Here is a 23,428-nt window from a genome sequence, read left to right on the forward strand (position 1 = left end):
GATGGAGGGAGTACTAATAATGACCAATCATTAATACTTCCATCTTCGATCACAAAGCTGACCACTTCGTATTTTGTTCTGTTAATAGCTTCCCCCTTATTTTATTATTGCTCATTGTTATTATTTAACATTATTTTCTCAGATCATCCATACTAACATAGGTGTGTACACAATTTCGCAACTGAATTAACAAGATTATATTTTGGAAAATCAAATCCAACGAAGATATTAATCTACCAAAAAATGACATCAAGAAGTGTAGTCTAACTGGGTGACACCAAACATAACTTTGGTTTTTTGAAAATGTCAGTTCACCTGAGTTTGATTATAATGATGTAGGCGGTGCTTGGGAACCCATGCATTTAAGAAAAATATTTTTATACAAGTAGAGAGAAAACTTCTTTCATATTATTTACCTTATATATCATAAAATTATTGGAAAAAAAAAGTTTGTTCAAATTTTGGTTTCATAATGCAAGTTTTTCCTGCCTATCACATAACCAAACATTAGAACATCTGTAGCCTTTCTCAACTGGTAACCGAATTAATTAACTCAGACATAGCATTGTCTAATATCAATATTTTCATGATGCGATTCTTTATTAAAAATGTTTAGAACTAGGAGAAAAAAACAGACCAAACCAGCCAGTTCAATCAGAAAACTGGCCAGTGGTTCAGTTAGGTTTGGACATTAAATCGGTATCAAACTAGTCAAACTGGGTAAACCGGTATGAATCAGTAATGAATTGGTTTGAATGATTATGTTGCTATTGGTCATATTTTTCTGATTCAGCTCCTAATATCTTAGTGGTATATATTTGAATGAATTTTAATGATGATTTTGGTATCAATAATTATTAATTTTAGTTGTTAATGAATCATAAAGATCAAAATTTTCAATGTTATTGTTCTTTGCTTTTTTACAATCAAATTATTGTTATATTTTCTTGTATTTTGTTATCAATGATTATTAATATTATATTTTATTGTTTTTAATTAAATTATATTATTTTAATAAGACTGGCTTAATCGCAAGTTGACCTGTTCAGACCAACTGAATGATTGATCCTTGAATTACTATTTCAACCAATTTAGTATCCGTTCTAGCATTTTTTCCCCCCTTTTTGGTTTAGAAGTTAAAACTCTATAGGAAACAATTGTGCATTGTTGCCTCGTTGGTGACCAGTCCACAAGGGCAGAGGGGAACAACATGTAGCCAAAGCCATGCCAACCAATACAACAATCCTCCGTCTTCCCATCTTCTAACTCCACCTTCCCCTTCTCGCCCTTATCCAGCTTCCTGCATTTCTGAATTCCTCTCTCTCTCTCTCCCCTCTTTCCATTCATTTCACTAATAACTTATTTCCATGAACTGTTGAATTCATGAATCCTGTGCATGCCACGTGGCCACTCTGATTGTCCCCACCTTCATCTTCTCCATTAATCCCATCTTTTCTCTCTCTCAGCTCATCTCATGCTGCATTTAATACTAGGTGGTTTTGAGTCTTCGCCTCTTACTTTTCTTCTTCCTCACTGTATGCTTCTCTTCAATTGTCTGAGTCTTCGGCGGATGAAGCCCAGGAATGATTCTCATACTCTATTCTGGAATTTCTACACGATGCCACGAGTGAATTATGAGTGATATAGTGACCCAGCTTCTTTGATCGAACCCAACATGGGAGTTTGTGTCTCTAAGCCCCAGAAGCCGAACCCATACGGGGTTAGGCAAACAGAAGAAGACCATGATCGGTATGAAGATTCTTCTCAAGTCCCAAAATCCCCGCTTTCTCCCATCGCCAACAACTACAATCGGAAAGATGACGTCACGACCGGGAAGCAGTCTCCGTTCTTCCCCTTCTACAGTCCCAGTCCAGCTCATTTTCTGAAAAATTCTCCGGTGTCGACGCCGGGGGCGAGCAAGAGCGCGAGTTCGACTCCAAGGAGGTTCTTCCGGAGGCCTTTTCCTCCGCCGTCGCCGGCCAAGCACATAAAGGCTTTGCTGGCGAAGAGGCAGGGGAGGAAGGCAGCGACAGCGATACCCGAAGAGGGGGAGGAAGAAGAATCGAGAGATTTGGACAAGAGGTTTGGTTTTTCGAAGGAGCTCACCAGTAGATTGGAGGTTGGGGAAGAGGTAGGCAGAGGACATTTTGGTTATACATGCTCTGCTAGGTTCAAGAAAGGTGAACGTAAGGGTCAGCAAGTGGCGGTGAAGGTCATTCCTAAATCTAAGGTCAACCATACCCTTCTCCCATGTATCGTTCTTCGAATTCTTTCTCTATCTCACACGCCGTTATAATTGTTTTTGCTGAAAGTTATATTGGGGGCTATGACTGATTTTCGTTCAAACGGCACTGGTCTCCGAATTGTGGGGTACTTTGTGGATAATGCTTGAGGTTCTGAAGTCCTGTTTTAGTCTTTTCAAGGGGTTACTGTTGAAGATTCTTCTGGTTAGCTAATGTGGAAACGGTCTAAGTTTGCATGATAAAAAACTTCCTTTAATGAAACTTGATTGGATTGGGGAGAAAGCCTTTAACTTTATTTGTTAGGTTGAACTACGCAGCCGGTTCTTTCAGCTCTATCAATTTCCAATACGTCATTATACTTGGAAACTTTGTTGCTGAGTCTCTGCAATGACAGTTTATGACAAATCTGTCAAGAGGGCAAGGACTTGGTATATTCAAATGTCAAGTTGATGACTAGCAGCTGCAAATCACTGACTCATGAGCCAAGATTTTCAATACTTCACGTATGATCGTAAAGATGCAAAGAAGGATTTACTAGCTAGTTGATTGCTCATGATTTGGTTGAATGGTCGTCATCTAAGGAGTTTGCCTGAAAACAATCCATTATTGAAATTGTGACGGATTGTCACACCCCACGCCTGACAACTATCGAAGCTGACCAAAAAGGAAGTTATAGCTATTGAAAGCTATAAGGATTTGATTACAAACCTTTTAGTGATTGGAACTAAAACGCAATTGGGGAGGACCTATAGGGATGAATAAATTTATTAATATGTTTTAAGAAAATATAAAGATAAAATAAAAGTGAATATTAAATAATATTCCTACATTTTGGGGCTAATTTGAACTTGTGTATTCATGAATAAAACTGTTTTTTAATCTGGCACTTCTTTATGCCACTTCTGTCCATACCACTTTTCAATAAAGCATGATATCTAAATCATATATGGCATGAATAGTATTATAACTCACTTATGATTTCACCTTTTTTGTTGCCAGATGACAACGGCAATTGCAATTGAAGATGTTAGAAGGGAGGTGAAAATATTACGAGCCTTAACTGGACACAATAATCTGGTGCAATTCTATGATGCATTTGAAGACCAAGATAATGTCTACATTGTAATGGAGTAAGTTTGGTACATTTTCTGTCCTTTCAAGATTTTAGCACAGTAAAAGGTTTGCTGGTATTTTAGTGAAGGCTTTTTCCCCTTCTCGATGCACTTGATGGGATACTAATAATATACCTGTATTCCATCAAATACAACCCAATAATCTTGAGTCTTAGTTTCTTTTATGGTAATTTTGAATATTCTATCAACCTGAATTCACTCTGCTGTTTTCTTAAGAATTTTCCAAGTTTTGGACATGAATTGGGTGCTTTTGGCATTTTAGGTTATGTGAAGGAGGCGAGCTGTTAGATAGAATACTTTCAAGGTGATTCTTATGTCTTATTACATCAGCTCTAATTTTTGTTAAAAAAAACTTTTATCTTTGGGTATGTACCTTTTCCCTAACTGACATGGTTTAATCCTTCTGTAGAGGTGGGAAATACTCAGAAGATGACGCAAAAGCTGTCTTGATACAAATATTGAATGTTGTTGCGTTCTGTCATCTTCAGGGTGTGGTGCACAGAGATCTTAAGCCAGAGGTGAGCAAATACATCTTACTTTCTCTTGTTTAACTGAAGCACCAGTGTACATTGGATGGAGTTACAAATGCCATATTTGCTTTGCTGCAACAATAGTCAATGAGTCATAGCCTTGCATCTTGTTTTCAGCTGACTGGATTTTGAAATTTTCAGATGGCACATCTATGAGCAGTACCATTCAAGTAAACAGAATTTTGCAAAAATTGTTTAGTTACAGTTTCCAAGAAAATCATAGAAAAATATTGTGCATAATAGCTGCTCTAATGTAAATACCTGTTACTTGTATTTGTCACGCATCTAATATTTGATGAGTAAAATGGGTAAGTGAATATTGGCATTTCAATGTGGATTTTTAGTTTATTACATAACCATCTTGCTGTTTTACTTCTCAGAATTTTTTGTATGTGTCAAAGGATGAGAATGCTGAATTAAAAGCTATTGACTTTGGATTATCAGACTTTGTCAAACCAGGTTTGCCTTTGTAAAGCCCTACTAACTAGTTTTTTATCACCCTTGAGAATTTGTGGCATTTGCTTGATTCTTTTCCATGGCTTTCAGATGAAAGGCTCAATGATATTGTGGGTAGTGCATACTATGTGGCTCCTGAAGTTCTACATAGATCTTACAGTACAGAAGCTGATGTGTGGAGTATCGGCGTGATAGCTTATATTCTCTTATGTGGTAGTCGTCCATTTTGGGCACGAACAGAGTCTGGTATATTTAGGGCTGTTCTGAAAGCTGATCCAAGCTTTGATGAACCTCCTTGGCCGTCCTTATCTTCAGAAGCAAGAGATTTTGTTAAGCGCCTGTTGAATAAGGACCCAAGGAAGCGAATATCAGCTGCCCAGGCTCTAAGTGAGTTTTCTGACGTTTCTAATATCTAATAAGCTTCTGGGCTTCTGGAAAGATCATTTTCTGAATTGCCAGCGACATTCTTGTATTTGCAGGTCATCCTTGGATTAGGAATTTCAACAATGTAAAAGTTCCTCTTGATATTTTAATATTTAAGCTCATGAAGGCCTATATGCGATCATCATCCTTGCGCAAGGCTTCTTTAAGGGTGCGTATATTTTGATACTGAGCGAGAAGTAGAGTTTATTTTTAGACTGCTTCCTGTTGGAATCAAATATTCTTTTTAATTGCAATCTAATGTCTAAAGGTTTGTCTATAGCTTTTAACATGGAATTTAGTCCACAAAGTGAACTCACGTTATATTTATTTTTTCTCCAATAAACTGGGGATTTTCTTCTCTCTCTCTCTCTCTGCAACAAGATGCAATTGGGGCAATTATGTATTCTCTTTCTTAATGTGTTATTTATGCACCTTATATTGATATTTATAAGTATTAGTTACATTTAATCTTACTAGTTGTCTTCCATTGACCTCTCTGCCAGGCGTTGTCAAAGACATTGACTGCTGATGAGCTCTATTATTTGAAGGAGCAATTTGCTCTGCTGGAGCCAAGCAAAAATGGCAGCATAACATTAGAAAACATCAGCATGGTGAGTGGATAATCCACTGTCACATCAGCACGTAAGGCATGATGTATTGTTGAATACCAAGAGTTTCTCATGCATATTTGTCTTGGCAGGCGCTGAGGAAACACGCAACAGATGCCATGAAAGAGTCCCACATTTCTGACTTTATGGCCTCGGTAATACCTTGCTCTATACGTGTAGATGGAGCATGATTTTGACTGCTTACTGACTCATATCCATGAATATTCCTTGTATAACAGCTAAACTCATTACAATATAGAAGAATGGGTTTTGAAGAATTTTGTGCGGCTGCATTAAGTGTGTATCAGCTTGAAGCCCTTGATCGCTGGGAACAACATGCACGCTGTGCATATGAAATTTTTGAGAAAGATGGAAACAGAGCTATTGTCATTGAAGAACTTGCTTCAGTAAGTTCAGGACACTGAATTGAATCTTTTCTAATGGATGTCTAAATCTTACATTTGAATCTTGGTGTTGTTACCTCTTCCCCCCTCATCGCTGAAACTCCATTGAGAGGATATCGTTGCTCCATCTATTTCTAGGCAGTCACGAATTTGTATTAAGCTCATTTAAAAAACAAACCAAACCAAAACAAAACAAAACAAAAGGAGAAGAAAGAGAAAGAAATGGCTAACCCATATTATTTTCTCCGTACTGTTGTTTTAGGAACTTGGACTTGGCCCTTCTATCCCTGTTCATGTTGTACTTGTCGATTGGATAAGGCACACTGATGGGAAGCTAAGCTTTCTTGGGTTTGTCAAATTGTTACATGGTGTATCTGGCAGAACTCTTTCAAAGGTGCAATAGAAGAGTACAGCAATGGCTCTCGGATATACAGAAATTTCTCAGCTATTTGTGCTGCAAATGCAATAATATGTTGACTGTATATTAACATTATCTGCTGATAGTTCACTTGATATCTGGTGCTGTTGCAAGCACATCCCTTTACAGTATAGTTGCACAGGACATGATGATTCATACCCATTTGTTCACGCTAGAGCTCCAATTGTTCAAGACATTGAGTTCAGGCATGAATTGTAGAGTTAAGAGAAATGGGTGGTAACAATTTCATGTAACTTTATCAAGAAATGCTCGTGTATATACGATCTTTGTAATAATTCTAGTGTCAACTCGTAATGCATATCCTAATTTTTTTTGTTTCTATGGATCAATTACTTTGCTTTGCTGCAACCATGATTTGGTGGAGATTGGTGGCATTGTCAGCTGAGTAAGGAAGCAATTATGCGGTGGAAACTGCTGAAAGATTCTGATTATGATTGAAGTCTATCGTATAATCATAAGCTTTACCCCAAATAAAAACAGTCGATGGTCTATCACCAACTCTTGTTGGTTGAATTCTGCAAGAGTGAAATAGATTTAAAAGCATTACCAAGAATAACTGATGCAGTAACATTCTCTGTTCTTCTCCAAAGTCCAAGGCCTCATGAAACATGAGGGGTTTCTTCTTCCAGGAGGACTTTTCATAGCTGATAAACAGGGCCAGATGAAGGTGGAGGGGAGTGGTGTTATTTTCTGAAGAATATCAGGATGCATTCACATTAGAATATCACACATTTTGTCTTTAAAGAATCTGGCATGTCAAAAGGTCTGGTTTTTAAGTGCTGCCTTTTCTGTTTTCAGCCTATTCATTTGTTCTTATAAATAGGCCCAGAGATAGCGTTTATGATCCTCTTTGTATGATGTTGAGATAGATGCGTCAATGAAGAAGTATGTATTTTAATGTTTTAAATTGAGTGCACGCTCCCCTTCCCCCGCAAAGCAGGGAAATTGATTGTGATTAATATGTCCGTACTTCGAGGCCCCAAAAAGGAGCTGGCAGGCCCGATGATTTTGCAGGGCCCGTGATTGTATGCATATATGTATGGATTTGTAAGACTGGGCCTTGCTGCTAGCCCAATCGAAATGCTTAATTATTTGTATTTTTTAATATTTTATACTCTTCTTATTCTTGATATAAAACCTATTTAATTATTTAATTAGATTTAAAAAGTTAGATATATTAATTAATTATAACAAATATAAGATTTTATTAAAGCACCATAATTATCTTTTTTAATATCATCACTCTCTCTCCTATTTGAAGGAGCATCAATAGGGATGATTTAAAAAAAATTGATAAATATAAAAATAAGTCTTATATTTAAGATTAAAATCAACTCAATAGTTATATTCTATATTAAAGACCAGAGGAATATATTGATATTCCTATCTAACATTCCAATTTAGTAATTCATGGATTATCTTTTTCATTCATCTTTAAGGAAATTTTTGAATTTAGTCCATCAAGAGAGAAATATTTTAATATCTTAAATAGTTTAGTTTCATAAATTTATAACAATGTTATGTCCTTTTTCCTTTTACTTTGTGCAATGTAAAGACGTTACTATTTAATATATTAAGAAAAGAGAAAATGAGACCTTATATTTAAAACTAAACCAAAACCCTAAAACAAAGACCAGAAGGAGTATAGTAATTAATTCTAAAAAAATCCGCGTTAATTAATTCTGAAAATGTTCCCATGTTATGTTTCATTTTTTAATAAATTAGTGGGTAGGTTAAAATGAAATAATATAGAAAGTAGCATATACAAACTTTTATATTGCCAGGATGGAAACACATTACTCCTTCCGTTCCTTATTATAAGAGATATTTGATGCTTATGGCATGTTCCTATATATAAGAGACACTTACAAGTTGTCTCTACTTTTTTGTGTTGATTTACTATTTTACCCATATTTATTATTTCCAACTTACACTCTCTCTCCCTCCCACTTCTCTTTCTTTTAATAATTTAATTATTCTCTCTCATACTCTCTCTCCTTATTAATGAGGGCATTTTTGAAAAAAAAATTATACTTTTTATACATTAATTGTTCTTAACTAATTTTAACTGTTTTTTTATCAACGTATTTCTGTTATTTGTCTCTTATAATAAGGAACGGAGGGAGTATTTTTTTTTAAAATAAACCAAATAATTAAAAATAAAAAGAAGCGCACTGTTTTGTTGACGGAGAAGAACAGGCTGGTGCAGTGACGGAGCCACCGTTTGACTTTGACAAAGTCAATTACTTCGGCTGATTTGTACCAAAAAAAAGATTACTTCGGCTGATGCTGACACTTGTCCCCTCCCGCTCACATGCCCATGCGCCTCCCCATCCTCCTTGCGTATTCTCACAGATATTCATCAATAAAATTTCAATTGGTAAAAAAAAAAAAAAAAAACCAACTCGTATTAAAATGTTTAGCAAGGGAGGATTTTTATCACAAATTCACATGATTACTGTTGGTATAACATTAATCAGGTTGTTTGTACTCCCATTTTAAAAATAAAATTTAGTTAACTAATAATTTTCACATGTTAAAAAACAATTAGTTGATTATTTACTATTGTGTACGTGTAAAAAATAATAATACTATCTCGGATTCTAAATATATGATCTATTTTGTACTGTATAGTAGATCATATATTTAGAACCAGAGGTAGTGTGTATTATTTTTTTCAGAAAAATATTCCTCCCAAAACAGAGAAAGAGAGTATATTTTTTAAATTAGCCTCCACTCAATAAAAAAGTATCCGAAAATCTACAGACACAAATAGGGGGAAAAAACGATTAAGCAAAACCCAACAACATAAGACTACATGTTTAATACTATCTCCAGTCCTAATTATAAGACCTCGTTTTTAGATTACAAACAAAATCTTATAATTAGGACTAGATATAATATAAACTAAGAACTATGATGATGTAAAATCTGAAGGAACTCGGCAATTTGGCATTAATATCATTAAGATTTTCAGAACCATAAGAATGTACTAGCTATTTCTCTTCATTTTTTGGGGGAAAAAAAACTATTTCTCTATTAAAGAGTTATTAAAAGTGTCATTTTGTTAATTAAAAAAAGCGTGATGTTAATTACTAAAGGAGTTCAGAGATATATTTCTTCTAGCTCTGGCTAATTAATGAAATTAATTAAGAATGAATATATTATACATTTTCCAAATTCATTAGCCCTGGCTAACAACTCTATTGTTGGGCAAGGCATAAACTATAAAGAGGCAAAAGCGAGTTCATCTGTATGGTTGTTTTATTTTAATGTTACTTTATATATCTGGGTGGATACCGAACAAAATAGAGAGTTGGGTTGTTTGATTAAAGCACTTTTAATTTTTAAATAATTAACAATGATTGATTTGTTCCTAATGCCACCCACTCTCAATGCAAATTACACTTTTTGTCTTTGAATGCAATCTAGCTTCTTACTCCAAATTTTAATCTTTTTCAAATCAACAGCCCAAAAAAAGGGCAGTCAAAGGCGTGCAAGCCAATCTCATATGAAGTAATAATCATCCAAATTCAATTTATTAACGTAATCTTGTTCATAACCACTCCGGCGTTTTCCTTCTCTAGCTAATCATTCTATTTGGACTATTTAAATCTGATATGGACGATCCATATTTAATTTTTTTATTTTTAACTATGATTTTTTTAAAAAATAATTAATTAAAATATTAAACTTGTATCGTCTAAATCAAATCTAAATAGTCTATAAAGGATGAGCTTTGGGTGCCCAAACCAGTTCCATATGTTTTATGTTAATTACTTTTTCCCCCCTTTTTGGTACATTACTAATTAGGCACTTCAAAAGCTATAATTATATTAAGATCATAGTATTTGCCTTCGCATGATGACTTTACAATTTATAGTAATTTTATTTGTTACTGCTAATTAAAGTTGTTATATATGAAGACTAATTAAGAAACACTTCAATTCCATATCCATGGGACAACCATTGTCCATACAGATAGATCAACTCGCTTTAATCATGTTTTTCCAATCCATACCCTTGCATGTGTCGGTCGATGTTTTATTTTAATATGTCACTTTATTCTACTCTTACTTAGTCATTATTTACCAACAAAATCAATGGCTTGCGACCGCATTTATCATCAAACACAAGCTATATATAGCCAATACACGCACAACACTTTGCACACATTTTCCTATGGTGCATAATAGCACCATTTTCTTTAATTTTTTGCTCCTCTCGTGCCATATCATCATTATATATAAAAAAAAAAAACAATGACTAATGGATATTAAAGACAGCAAAAACAATTACAAAAATAAATTAATATTGATGCTTCTTAAAAATACCAACAATATTTTGTCAAGATAATTTCTATAATTTTTCACGTGCTATATATAATTATTTTACCTTTTTCATTCATATTTATCAATGAAATTAAGAAGATAGAATTTTAATTATAATGTTAATTAAGAAATATATGGAGTAGTTTGCAAAGGGTCTCTTGTTGAATCGACACAAGTTGCCTTTAACATAAAGCCTTGGATTTAAAGGGCGGGGTTACCTTTAATTTGCATGCATGCCTCCTCTCTAGTCCCTACTTCCTTTTCCATGTGTTTTTGTTTGCTTGTAGCATTATTAGTACTATTATATATTATTTTCAAATTTCAGAAAGAGTAACCTTATCATATATGCATGTGATTTCCTTATCAAATGAAATTTAGGATTAAAATTTTTAATTATCACTAACATAAACGACAATATATAATGAATAGTTTTTTCAGTTTAATTAATATGGAGTTGTGTGTAATGTTTAAAGAACATAAATGGGGAAAAAGGGGCAGAGAGAAAAAGGAAAGCAACATGATTATTACATAGTTTCAAAAGGGTCTCTCATTGAATCGACACAAGTAGGCTTTACATAAAGGCCTTAAGAGATAGAGGATAGGCTCAGCTTTAATATGCATGCATGCCCCTCCCTCGTCCCTACTTCTTTTAATTATCATATGTCTTTGTTTGTTTGTTTGTAGCTTTATTAATATTGTTTTATAATTTTCATATTTCATTTCAGAAAGATTTTAGCACAGATTTTTATCTTGTGTAGTCCCAACAGTTTGGGGTTCGGTTACTTTTAAAAAGGTTTGTTGTCATTTGTTTGATTAATTAGTAAATTAATATTTTGTTCCTCTTCTTAACACGTGTCTTCCTCCGATCCATCATGTCCCGTGTTAATTATATCACATAATATGGTTTGAGTAGATATGACCAAATCATCTTTTTTAATACTACTTCCGATCCTAATTATAAGAGCCAGTTGACTGATTTAACAGATTAAAAAGTAAATTGAGTTAGTTATTTGTCTTAAATAGGTGTTGTTTTTCCTAAAATATCCTTGCTAATCAAGTGTATTGACTAGAACTATCATTGTTAGAAGAGTACTTTGAAAAAAAATATATACTAAATATGAGAAACAAATTAGATTGGTCTTATATTTAGGACCAAAATAAAAGTTAAATAAAGTCTTATATTAAGATCGAGGTAGTATGTTTTAGAAAAGTTAATTCATACAAAAAAATCAAAATTAGAATATAATCTTACAGCCTATATATATTATATATATATATATATAACATGCCTTAAATTATCTTTTCTTTGTTAGTAGTTATTACTAGATTAGGTAGGACAAGAGGTCTCTATTGCCTACTTAATTAGAAGTCTGGTTTCTCTGAAGCGTATCTATAACACTATAAATCATCTATACTCGGGGCCGTGTTGTGGCCTAGGGCGGGTGGCACGCACACATATTATAATAAATAGCTTATCAAAAATTTGATTTAATCCAAAATATAATACATTTCTACATTTTGCTCCCCTCTAAATTTGTATTTTACTATCTAAAATGTTCCTACTGATTACGTATGTCAAGAGTTTTCCATTAAAAGGTAATCATAATTAAAAAGAGTATTTTGAAAAAATCAACTTTTATTTGTGTCCAGGAACTAATTTAACTAATTTTTTTAATATACTTAAATCAGTTAATTAATTCTTATTTTAAATCTTATATTAACCACAAGAGGCAGCATATAAATAACAATCCATCTGAAAAATAATATAATATAATATCTCATATTTAGGAATATAGTTTCGCGTGGGGTTACGTTCATTAATTTCAATGATATTAAACACTTCTTTTAAGTTTTTACGAGTTAGGATCTTCCATAAAAAAAAAATAATATCATGATGCATCACCTATGGGGTATAAAATGAAACATAGCTGCCTTTTTACCCCAAAAAAAAAAAAAAGGAAGAAAGAAAAATAGCAGTCTCAAAAATTAAAAAAAAAAAAAGAGTGTCCGCGCTGCTCACTGCTCCATCACGCAAATGAAAATGAACATAAGCTTTAATCTCTCCATCAGTGTTTTTTTTTTTTTAAACCCAAAAAAAAAAAAGTTCATTGTAAGCATTAAAATCTGTATGCTATATCTGTGATTAACTGAATACACACACACATGTATGTGTGTGTAACTCTGTATACATATACACACCTCTAACCTATGGTACAAACACGCTTTTCAAAAAAATAAGTTAACGACAATTCGGTCATCCAAATGCTAGGTCATCCAAATGCTACTCTATCCTAGTATAATTTATTAAAAAAACCAAAATTAGTTACCTGAATCTCTTGTGAATGTCTTGCGTGCAATTATATAATATATATATATATATATGTTACAATTATTTCCATACAACGAAACAGAGACAAGATGAAAGAACACGCTACCACGTTACTTAATCAAAATCTTTTTTTTTTTTCCAACCAAAATCAAGAAGGAGGAGAAGATCAGGAACATTGGTAGTTTTGTGAAACAAGAAATGGGATCATATATATAATATATAAACGTGTGAAGGAGGCGGCAATTTGGCTAGTTGATGATCCGATGGAGACTAGGATTGAATCCCAGGCATCCTAAAGGTCCGAGCTGCTTGTAAGGCAGCACCGTCTTCTTCTTCATCTCTTCCGAAGCCGCCCGGTTCACTGTGTAATGCAACTCATGGGGTGAAACCGCTCCTCTCCGTCTTGATGACACCGAACCCAAGCTCTCCGTCGACCGGAAACTGCTGTTCCTTACTTCCTCTTCCGCTTTCTTTGACAGAACCGCGTACTTCGTTAATGGGTCTTTACCGGCGGCGCGTCCCTCCGATGCACTCCGGAACAGTAGAAAATCTTTTATTCTCCATTTTCTGTACCCTTTTGAGAACGAAAGTGATGACAAGAAGGAAGCGTGCGATGATTTCGTGTTGCTTGTTGAAGAAGAAGTTGCCTTGGCTTGGGACAAGTCCTGATCGGAGACGTCGTCTGTGTCGGAGATTCTGAAAGGAGGCGCCGATCTGCTTCCTTTACGCCCTGAATTCTCCGACGAATATGAGAACGAAGAAGCCCTTCCTGATCTCCCTCGCTTTTGTTGCTCTTGTTCTACTCGGTCTTCCAGTTTTCTGGTTTTCTCAAACGAGTCAGAACCAAAATCTCTTCGATCCTGAATGATTTTCTTTCCCTTGGACCTGGTCGAGGACGATGAATGGAGCCCCTCCTCAGACTGCAACCGGGGCGACGGTGGAGGCTTCAAGGGGCGAATCTTGCCGCCGTCGAAGAGTTCGTCGGCAGAGAGAGAAGTCCTCTGTAAATGGCCACTGAAATCAAACTCGAAGTCTTGAATACCCAGCAGCGCGGCGGCATCAGGGAAGACGGTAGGTGTAGGACTGGCGGGGGCGCTGAAGAAGAGGTTGGGGAGGCGGCGGGGGCTGGAAGGGGAGGAGCAGGTGCTGTCGAAGATGAAGTCAGCCGGAGGTATAGGCGGGGCCCCTGCAACTCCATGGTTGGTGGTGGTGGTGATAGCAGCTAGTAGGGAAGGGGCTTGGGAAAATGAGGGAAGGGGAGAGTTACAGAATATATAGAGGAGAAGGAAGAAGAAGACAAGGCCAAAGATGGGGATGGGGATGGAGATGAGAGCGTAAAGCAAAGTTGACTTGACTACTTTACTATAAAATTTACTTTACCAACATCACATGATTTTTCCTGTTTGCAATATTTCTTATTTTGCCTCACGGCATTTTGTTATTTACTTTCATGCCAAAATTTTCTGCTTTTTTCTTTACGTATAGGTATCAAATTGAATTAGATTTGAGCGTTATTTGTTTTTAATATGATAATTGTTTTTAAAGACATTTTCTGCGTTCAACATATTCAAACTCGAAATCTTATATTTAAACAGTCAAAACAACTTCCATTAAAATCAACACACGTGACTGAAGTTTTACACTGATGCCAATTTTTTTTTTTTTTTTTAAAAAAGTAGAGTCAATTTTAGTATTTTACTCAAATGGGTTAGGTTTCATTGGCAGGAAATTCAAGTGCCGCCAACCTGACTTCCTGCATTTTACTATTTTTGCTCCTTATCTATTATTCCTGACCAAGCTTCATATGTTGTATGTACATTTGAATAAGAGTCGTGTCTTGTCTCCTCTATTACTTTATAATTTTGGGTAACAAAAATTTTCGAAGCAGACACAGAGCAATTGTTATTTTCGATCCTTAATATAAGATATAATGTATAATATAAGCATAACATGTATTTATAATTCACAATACTCTACAACCATTTCATAGAAGAATATTTGCTTAAGCCGCGCGAAAAACTGATAATACTACCTCCGGTCCTAATTATAAGAGTCAGTTGACTAATTTGAGGAGATTAAAAAAGTAAGTTGAGTTAGTTATTTGTCCTAAATAGATGTTATCTTTCCTAAAATATCCTTACTAATCAGATGTATTGACTAGAACTATTATTGTTAGAAGGGTTACTTTGAAAAAAAATGTATAAATATGAGAGACAAAATAGATTGGCGTCTTATATTTAGGACCAAAATAAAAATCAAACAGGGTCTTATATTAAGGATCGGAGGTAGTATAAACAAGATAATATTTTGCTGCCAAAGATAATTAATAATTTAAATAATCTTTGGAATTAAAGGGAGACAATAATAATTATACTTAGGGTTAAATATGAATTAAGGTGCTTGAAGGTGGGGACCCAGTAAGCATGAAGGGTCACCAACCCACAACATTCTAGGTTGTGCCAAAAACTCAAAGACGATGGCTCTCCCATCGAATGCCATTTATGAGGGTACTTTCATTTTCTTGACCAATTATGATTCATTTAGATTAGCTATCATTTTTACCCCATTGTCAAGATATAGGTACCATAATGTATATGGCTCTTTTAGTTTATATATATATATATATATGTATAGAGAGAGAGAGAGAGAGAGTAAATGTTTGTAATTTTTCAATTCTTGAAAATGCATGTTAATCCCCTTAGATATTTTTGCATGTTCCTTTAATCATATTGCATGGAGTTGTCACTCTTGAATAAAAATGATTGGGATCACACATATAGATATAATCAATTTTATTTGACATGTCCTAAGTAAAGTTATATGAAGAAATTAATATAAATTAACTTAAAACACCATTACTTTCGAAAATAATTAATTAATTGTATTATTAATAAGTAGTGACTGAAGTCATTTATTTCGGCCTCTCAAAGCCAACTTAACTTGTCTGATCTGGGAAGCATCCCTTCTGGTTCAGATTATTTTGGATCGCTCCTTGCAAATTGGAAATTTTGTGCTTTCGTTTCATACAAGATACATCAAATATTTCTCTAACTAATATTCTATATTCTTTTGATACTTAAGAGATCGACGATCGTTCCGATTCCGTAAGTTTTTCAACATATGTTTATATAGTAATTCTAGGATAATAACAATAATATTAATTTCAATACTTGATGCTTAAAATACTTTTCTCTCAAGTAAATTAAATAAGTGAGAAAGAAAGATTTTTTTTAAGTGAATAACCACCCATTAATCAGGTTTAGCTTTAAATTTTGATTGTTTTACATTAAATTTTATGAAATAGAAGCTTCAATCTATTTAATTAAGACATTTGCTTTTCCTTAACTACATCACTTACTTTTATAATATTTCCTTATTTGACTTTAATTTCCTGGTGGCTACATGGTTGTTGGAAATCTGGAATTACATTTACAAATTATCTACAGTCAACTAACTAATCCACAAGCAAATTAATTATCTCATCACAACAACCACAACTATTAAGAAGTGAAACTCCATGTTTTGTTCATTCGTAGAGTTATATTTTAATTTAGGGCCTGACAAATAAAATTATATGTCATTGATAAATATCTCTCAAGCCTGAATAATTTTCAGTCTGCTTGCACTTTACCTATAATGATTTTCTTTGTGAAGCAGAAATTACGGGCCCAAATTAAAAAAAAATTAAATCTACAGAAAACCAAAGTTAAAAATGCCTTGATTGAAGGGAACCCAAATAATAAAAGGTAATGAATTGATTTTTGAATTTATGAAATTTGACATTAAATCTGATTCAGTGACATTAATTATATTCCTTAAACATCTTTTATTATTAGATATACGATTGTGAGTTTGACCTTTTACGCATATAATAAGTGCGTGAGTTTCTTTCTCAAATAAAAGATGAAAATAAGGTAATCAAAACATTACCAGAGATGTGTGTGTGTGTCTGTATGTACATATATGCATATATATATATATATATATATATGATGCTGGATATTGGCTTCTCTCCTTTGCTCATTTCCGTCTGCTTCCTCTCCATTGTCCATCTCCACCGTTGGATTATAACTTAAATGGTCTAAATTTAATATTTTTAAAAAATACAAATAAATACAAAATATTTTTAAAAAAAGATAATAAATAAATAAAGGAGAAAATCTAGGTCAAATTTCTTATAGGGAAAATGGCAAATAAAGACCTTCGAAAATATAAAATGGCAATTTGGGTACTTCAATTCACAAAATAGCTATCAGAGACCGGTCCTAAATTGCAATTATGAAATGTAGGAGAAAAGTCAAAAATGCCATTCCCTTTCTCTTCCTTCCGTCTCATCCCCCCCTCTTTTTCTTTCTTCTCTTGCTCTCTCTCTCTCTCTTCGTCCTTTCTTTGCTGCTGCTGAATCAAGATCAAAGCATTGCACTCTAGTCCTCACCTCAGCCACGTCTCTCACTTTAGAATTTAGAGGGAGAGAAAGGTGCTGCTATGTTTTGATTCTTCCACCATAGCTCAAAACCCTATCTCCATTTCCACCTTCCATAGCCACAAACCTGGTGCAACAAAGAAGGATTGTACCTTAGAATATTTGGTAAAGTTTCAGCTTGTACTATTATCTCTCTTGTAACAAAATAATATTGCGATGGTTTGTTGGATTTTGAATAGAAAATCTACTTTGAAATTATTATTCCTTGTCTCGGAGAGAGAAGGAACAGTGTAGCAAAGCATGTTGGAGCATTGTTTTATGCTTGTTTAAGATTATGTGTAATGCTTACAGAGTGTGATATTCTGCCCCTGCTTGAACTAAGTACCAAATCTGCAACATTATTTGATTCATCTTTTATCACCTTGGATATATCAGAACATTATCAATTCATTATGTTTTTCTACTGTCTAAAACAGGGCTTTATGCATATCTAATAATTATCTTACCATAACTTATGAAAACTATACCAAAAACTTGAAGATACTTACGCCTTATCCTTGCTTACACTCATTTTGAATTCCTCCTTCTTTCTTTACTTTGTCTTTGGTATTGTCTTTGTGAGTCAGGTAGTTATGGAGAAATCAAGAAATGAAAATTCATGATTAACTTTCATTAGTCAATTTATCAGTTTCATGGAGAAAGTCAAAGGCTATTTTAATGTGTATGTGTCTTTTTATATATAGTTTGAACTTTTTTGTGTGTACATACCCAGAAAACATACCAAGATCATATTGGATTTTGTTTGCGTACAGGACAATTCTTCCAAATGGAACAAGATGTCAAGAAATTCTTTGAGGACTATGGTTAGATTAGGAAATACATTTCAATTTGATGGTGACAAGTTCATAATCTACTCCTCCTTAAAGAATGAAAGCTTGGATGATTCATTGCATGTGAATGAGGAAGGGAAGTCAACTTTATGATGGAATGTAAGACTCAAGATTGCATGAGGTGCAGCTCGTAATTAGTTTCCTTGTACAAGGGGTTCAACTCACTGAACTTGTCATTAATCTTACTAAACTTGTCATTTACTGCTTATCAGAAGTAGTTGCTGTCAGAAATCTGCAAATTTTAATTTCAACAGAGAAATTTGAAATTGTATGAAACCTTATGGGAACTTGTTATTTGCTATACTCAATTTGTCATTTGTCATAGTAAACTTGTTACTTCGTAAATCAATGTGAAAATTCAGTCATTTTGACAGAGAAATTTGAAATTGTGTGAAAACCTGATGGGAACTTGTCATTTGCCAAACTCAACTTATCATTTGCCATAGTAAACTTGTCACTTCGTAAGTCAATATGAAAATTCAGTCATTTTAACGAAGAAATTTGAAATTGTATGAAAATCTCATGAGAACTTGTTATTTGCCATAGTAAACTTGTCACTTCATAAATCAATGTGAAAATTCATTCATTTTTTTGAAATTGTATGAAAACCTTATGGGGACTTGTCATTTGCCAAACTCAACTTGTTATTTGCCATAGTAAACTTGTCACTTCGTAAATCAATGTAGAAATTCAGTCATTTTAATGGAGAAATTTGAAATTGTATGAAAACCTTATGGAACTTGTCATTTGCCAAACTCAATTTGTTATTTGCCATAGTAAATTTGTCACTTCGTAAATCAATGTGAAAATTCTGTCATTTTGATAGAGAAATTTGAAATTGCATAAAAACCTTATGGAAACTTGTCATTTGCCAAATTCAACTTGTCATTTGTCATAGTAAACTTGTCACTTTGTAAATCAATGTGGAAATTCAGTCATTTCAACAGAGAAATTTAAAATTGTATGAAATTCTTATGGGAACTTGTCATTTGTCATATTCAACTTGTTATTTGTCATAGTAAACTTTTCACTTCGTAAATCAATATGGAAATTCAGTCATTTTAACAGAGAAATTTGAAATTGTATGAAAACCTTATGGGAACTTGTCATTTGTCAAACTCAACTTGTCATCTGCCATAGTAAACTTGTCATTTCATAAATCAATATGAAAATTCAGTCATTTTAACAGAGAAATTTGAAATTGTATGAAAACCTTATGAGAATTTGTCATTTACCATACTCAGCTTGTCATTTGTTATAGTGAACTTATCACTTCTGATAAGGTTTTTATACAAGTTTACATTTCTCTTCGTAAATTATAATTTCCAGAATTCTTTGACAACAACCAGTTTTTTACAATGAAAGGAGGTAATAGTTGTTAATTCGAGTATATCAGTAGGAGATGAGATTGTAGAATAAAGAGAGATTGTGGAGAATGAGAGCTTTTATATGAAGAGTACTATATTAGGTTATTAGCATTACATGTTTTGCAGAAAATTAAATATGGAAGCTACACGGTTAACATGTTTTCATTTTTCCCATTGCAAATCAATGGGTTGGGAAAAACATGGAAGAACGTCATGGTTCTGGAGAAGAAGAATGAAGTCGAAGGAGAGTAGAAGAAGGAAAGAGAAGCAAGAGGGGATCGAGAGAGAGAGAGAGAGAGAGAAAGGAAGTCAGAAATTTACGTTTCTAATATCATAAGAGAGAAGGAGAAGGAGAGTAGGACGAAGAGAGAGAGGAAGAGAAGAAGGAAAGAGAAAGAAATGGGGTGCTGGAAGAAAGAGAAAAGGAAGGGCATTTTAGTCATTTGGGCTTCATTTCATAATTGCAATCTAGGACCTGGTCTCTGATAGCAATTTTATGAATTGAAGTACCCAAATTGCCATTTTATATTTTCAAGGGTCTTTATTTGCTATTTCCCCTTTCTTATATCCATATATCAAGCTATCCAATTATATGTGACCATGTATTATTTTTTATTTCATATGAGTTTATAATTAAATGCTATTAATTTTATTAATATTTTAAAAATGAAAAACATGGTTATTGAAGAATTTGACATAATGAATATAAGGAACTTATATAAGTATTATCCATAAATAAATTCAAAGCTACTAACTATGGTAGTTTAAAACTCCCACAAAAAATATTTGAAAAATAATTTTTAAAATTATTAAGTTTGGATTGTTCAAATTACAATTTAATATTGGAGAGAGCAGTACTGAGAAGGATAAAGAGGCAAAGCGAATTTGGAGATACTATTGCAAGTTGGTTGCCAATTGCCAAAGGATTAGCTAAACAAGTTTATAAATCACTTTCAGGTCTATTTTGAAAAATGGTGTGCCGCAAGAAGCGGTCACATCAAACATTTCTTTTTCTGGAGAAAAAACAAAGGATGGCTTATTTCTTTGGCATTTTTTGGAGAAAAATTTGTTTGCATTTTTAATTTTTTTTAAAAAAAGAGTAGGTACTACAATGGCAACTATCTTGATTTCGCACATGCATGAATTGGGTACTGTTCGGTGGTTAGAATGGAAATGGAAATAAAAATAAATATAAAAGAAAATTTGATGAAATGGAATAGATTTTTCTTCTTTTTTTTTTTTGGTTTGGCGGGATCAGAACAATTTAAGAAGAAAAAATAGAAGATAATCATATGACCCTATAATTTGTCAAAATACTCCTTCGCTCCTTAATATAGGATCTAATTGTTGAGTTGGTTTTAGTCCTAAATATAAGACCCATTTCTCATATTTATCAATTTTTTCTAAATTACCTTTATGGATACTCTCTCAACCATAATCAAGTAGAAGAGGGAGAAAGGGTATTAAGAAAGATGATTATGGTGTTTTAGAAAAAACGTGTCACATTTCATATAATTACTAACTTACCTAACTCCATTAATCTAATCAAATTAGTTAAATAGGTCTTATATTAAGGATCGGAGGAGTATTTATTAAATTATCAATAACTTATATTTATTTTTAAATATAAGAAGTAATTAAATACTCCTCTGGTCCTTAATATAAGACCCATTTAACTAATTTGATTAGATTAAGGAAGTTAGGTAAATTAGTTAATTATAAGAAAAGTGACACATTTTTCCTAAAACACTATAATCATCTTTCTTAATACCCCATCTCCCTCTTTTACTTGATTATGATTGAAGGAGTATTTATAGGGGTAATTTAGAGAAAATTGATAAATATGGTAAAGGGGTCTTATATTTAGGACTAAAAGTAACTCAAAAATTAGGTCATATATTAAGGACTGGAGGAGTATATTTTTTAAACTTGTTTTGTCTTGTTTTTCAAGGCTTGATTTGATCAAAGCAGCATAATTCTGGAAATTCCAAGTGGTAGAGAGAAATAACAGCCTTACCTCATTCATTCACCTCGTTTCTCTCTCACTTAACAGACACAAGTAGTTAACTGGAATTGGCAGCACTGGGGCCCACTGATCCATTTCCCATGAAAAGTTTTATGTATGATTTTTCCCATACACTTCCTTCCATCTCTCAGTTAGGGGTGGAAACAGGTCAGGCGGCCTGTCAGGAGCCTATGACCTGGCCTGTATTTGGCCTGACCTGGCCTGGCTTGTTTTTTAAAAAGGATAGACTCAGGCCTGTTTGAAGGCCTGTTTAGTTAAACAGGCCAGGCTTAGGCTTTTTAAAAAGCCTGTTAAGCCTGTTAGGCCGGTCTGGGCCTGTTAAGAATTTATAATTATAATATATAAAAAAATTAATTAATGCTATTATTGTTAATGTACTCTTTTAATTTATTTTTTAATTTTAATATATAGTTAATAGCTTAATCTTTTCTTAGATTTTGAAGTTTAGATGACAAGTGAAGATAAAAATATAATTTAAAATAATAATATTAATAAATAATGTGATTTTTAAATCTTAAAAAAAAATGGGAAAGAAAAATTTTGTTTCAAGAATGATAAATTAACTAACTTATGTATTATGTTAATTTAAGTATGATATCCTCCTTATTCATTATAAAATTAGTTTTTTTCCTCTTTATTTATTTGTCTTAATTTTAATTTTTTGTGTGTACTTAAACGTAGTCTTATTCTAAATTTTAACATATAATTACAATTAGTTTTCAATAACATTCTTATAAATTATAATTAAGATATAAATAGTACTTATGATACTAAAATTTAAATAAAAGACAAGACTAAAAATTTAATTATTATGTACGTTTTTTTTAATCTTAGCTTTTTAAAAAAATAATTATTATAATTTGAATTTTTTAAAAATACAGGCCTTTTAACAGGCTTCAGGCCAGGCTCAAGCTGAAAAATAAGCATGTAATAGGCCACAGGCCAGACTCAGGCCAATAGGCTCCAAAACAGGCCTGGCCTGTTAAGAGCAAGGCCTGACCTGACCTGTTTCCACCCTTACTCTCAGCCTCTCACAAGAATCATCTTTTCTCATTTGGACTTTTTTGACTCAAATTTCAAAATTCATATGCTGCCCTATCACAAAATTCCGCTTGTCATTAAAGCAGTCAATATGGGCCTAGCCCTAAAAACCGGCCTTAAAAAACAACGGCTACCCCTATTTTACTTTTATTTTAAATTTTTTATTTGCTTTCTTGCGACATCACTCCGTATCAATCCCAACTTCATGTTCAGAATTTAGATGATGAACTGTAGTGTGAGTTTTACGAATCATGACTTAAATTATAAGTAGCATGTTTGACCTTTAGGGTGTGTTTGGTTGGAAGGGAGGGAAAATGAGTCCCTCCCCTCATTTGGTTAAAAATTTTGGAGGGGAGGAGAGCTAAAATGTCCCCTCCCCTCCCCTCCCTCCCCCCATTTTGGCTCCCCTCCAAATTGAGGGTTTTTGGAGGGGAGTCAAAATTTTGGACTATTATGCCCTTATAATTTTTTTAATATTTCACTTCTACCCATAAAATATATTATTATAATATTTATTTCAAATAAAAAATATATTATCCTAAGTAAAAAAAATAAAAATATATACATTATTATAATTAAAAATATATTATAAAAATTATTTTAAAATAAAAATTATTTAAATAAAAAATTATAATATTATAAAATTAATTGTTTTTTATAAATATATTATTTATTAAATATATTTTAAAGCTAGAAAAAAAGATAGCCTAAAGAAAATAAAATTTCATTTTTCTTAGAGCATATAAAATTTGTTAATTTGATTATTTTAAATATATTATTATATT

At 33.0% G+C, this 23,428-nt stretch overlaps 2 protein-coding genes across 2 annotated transcripts; one reads left to right on the top strand and one right to left on the bottom strand.

The window, feature by feature from the left end:
• Positions 1 to 1,249: 1,249 nt before the first annotated feature.
• Positions 1,250 to 6,312, top strand: LOC114733771 (CDPK-related kinase 5). Its single transcript, XM_028921267.1, has 11 exons — positions 1,250 to 2,230; positions 3,243 to 3,373; positions 3,639 to 3,680; positions 3,786 to 3,894; positions 4,287 to 4,365; positions 4,453 to 4,749; positions 4,842 to 4,954; positions 5,289 to 5,396; positions 5,486 to 5,548; positions 5,633 to 5,800; positions 6,060 to 6,312. Exons 1-11 carry the CDS (start codon positions 1,676 to 1,678, stop codon positions 6,198 to 6,200), a joined length of 1,806 nt encoding a protein of 601 aa, XP_028777100.1. The 5' UTR covers positions 1,250 to 1,675; the 3' UTR covers positions 6,201 to 6,312.
• Positions 6,313 to 13,117: 6,805 nt separating this feature from the next.
• On the bottom strand, positions 13,118 to 14,272 carry LOC114733761 (uncharacterized; the record flags this gene model as incomplete). The annotated part of the gene is made up of 1 exon (XM_028921258.1): positions 13,118 to 14,272. A coding segment is annotated over one exon (1,128 nt), but the record flags the coding sequence as incomplete, so codon positions are not given.
• Between the last annotated feature and the right edge of the window lie 9,156 nt (positions 14,273 to 23,428).

This window comes from Neltuma alba, unplaced genomic scaffold (genome assembly GCF_004799145.2).
Source record: "Neltuma alba isolate B1F8T4 unplaced genomic scaffold, ASM479914v2 tig00013031_pilon, whole genome shotgun sequence".
NCBI classification, from domain to species: Eukaryota; Viridiplantae; Streptophyta; class Magnoliopsida; order Fabales; family Fabaceae; genus Neltuma; species Neltuma alba.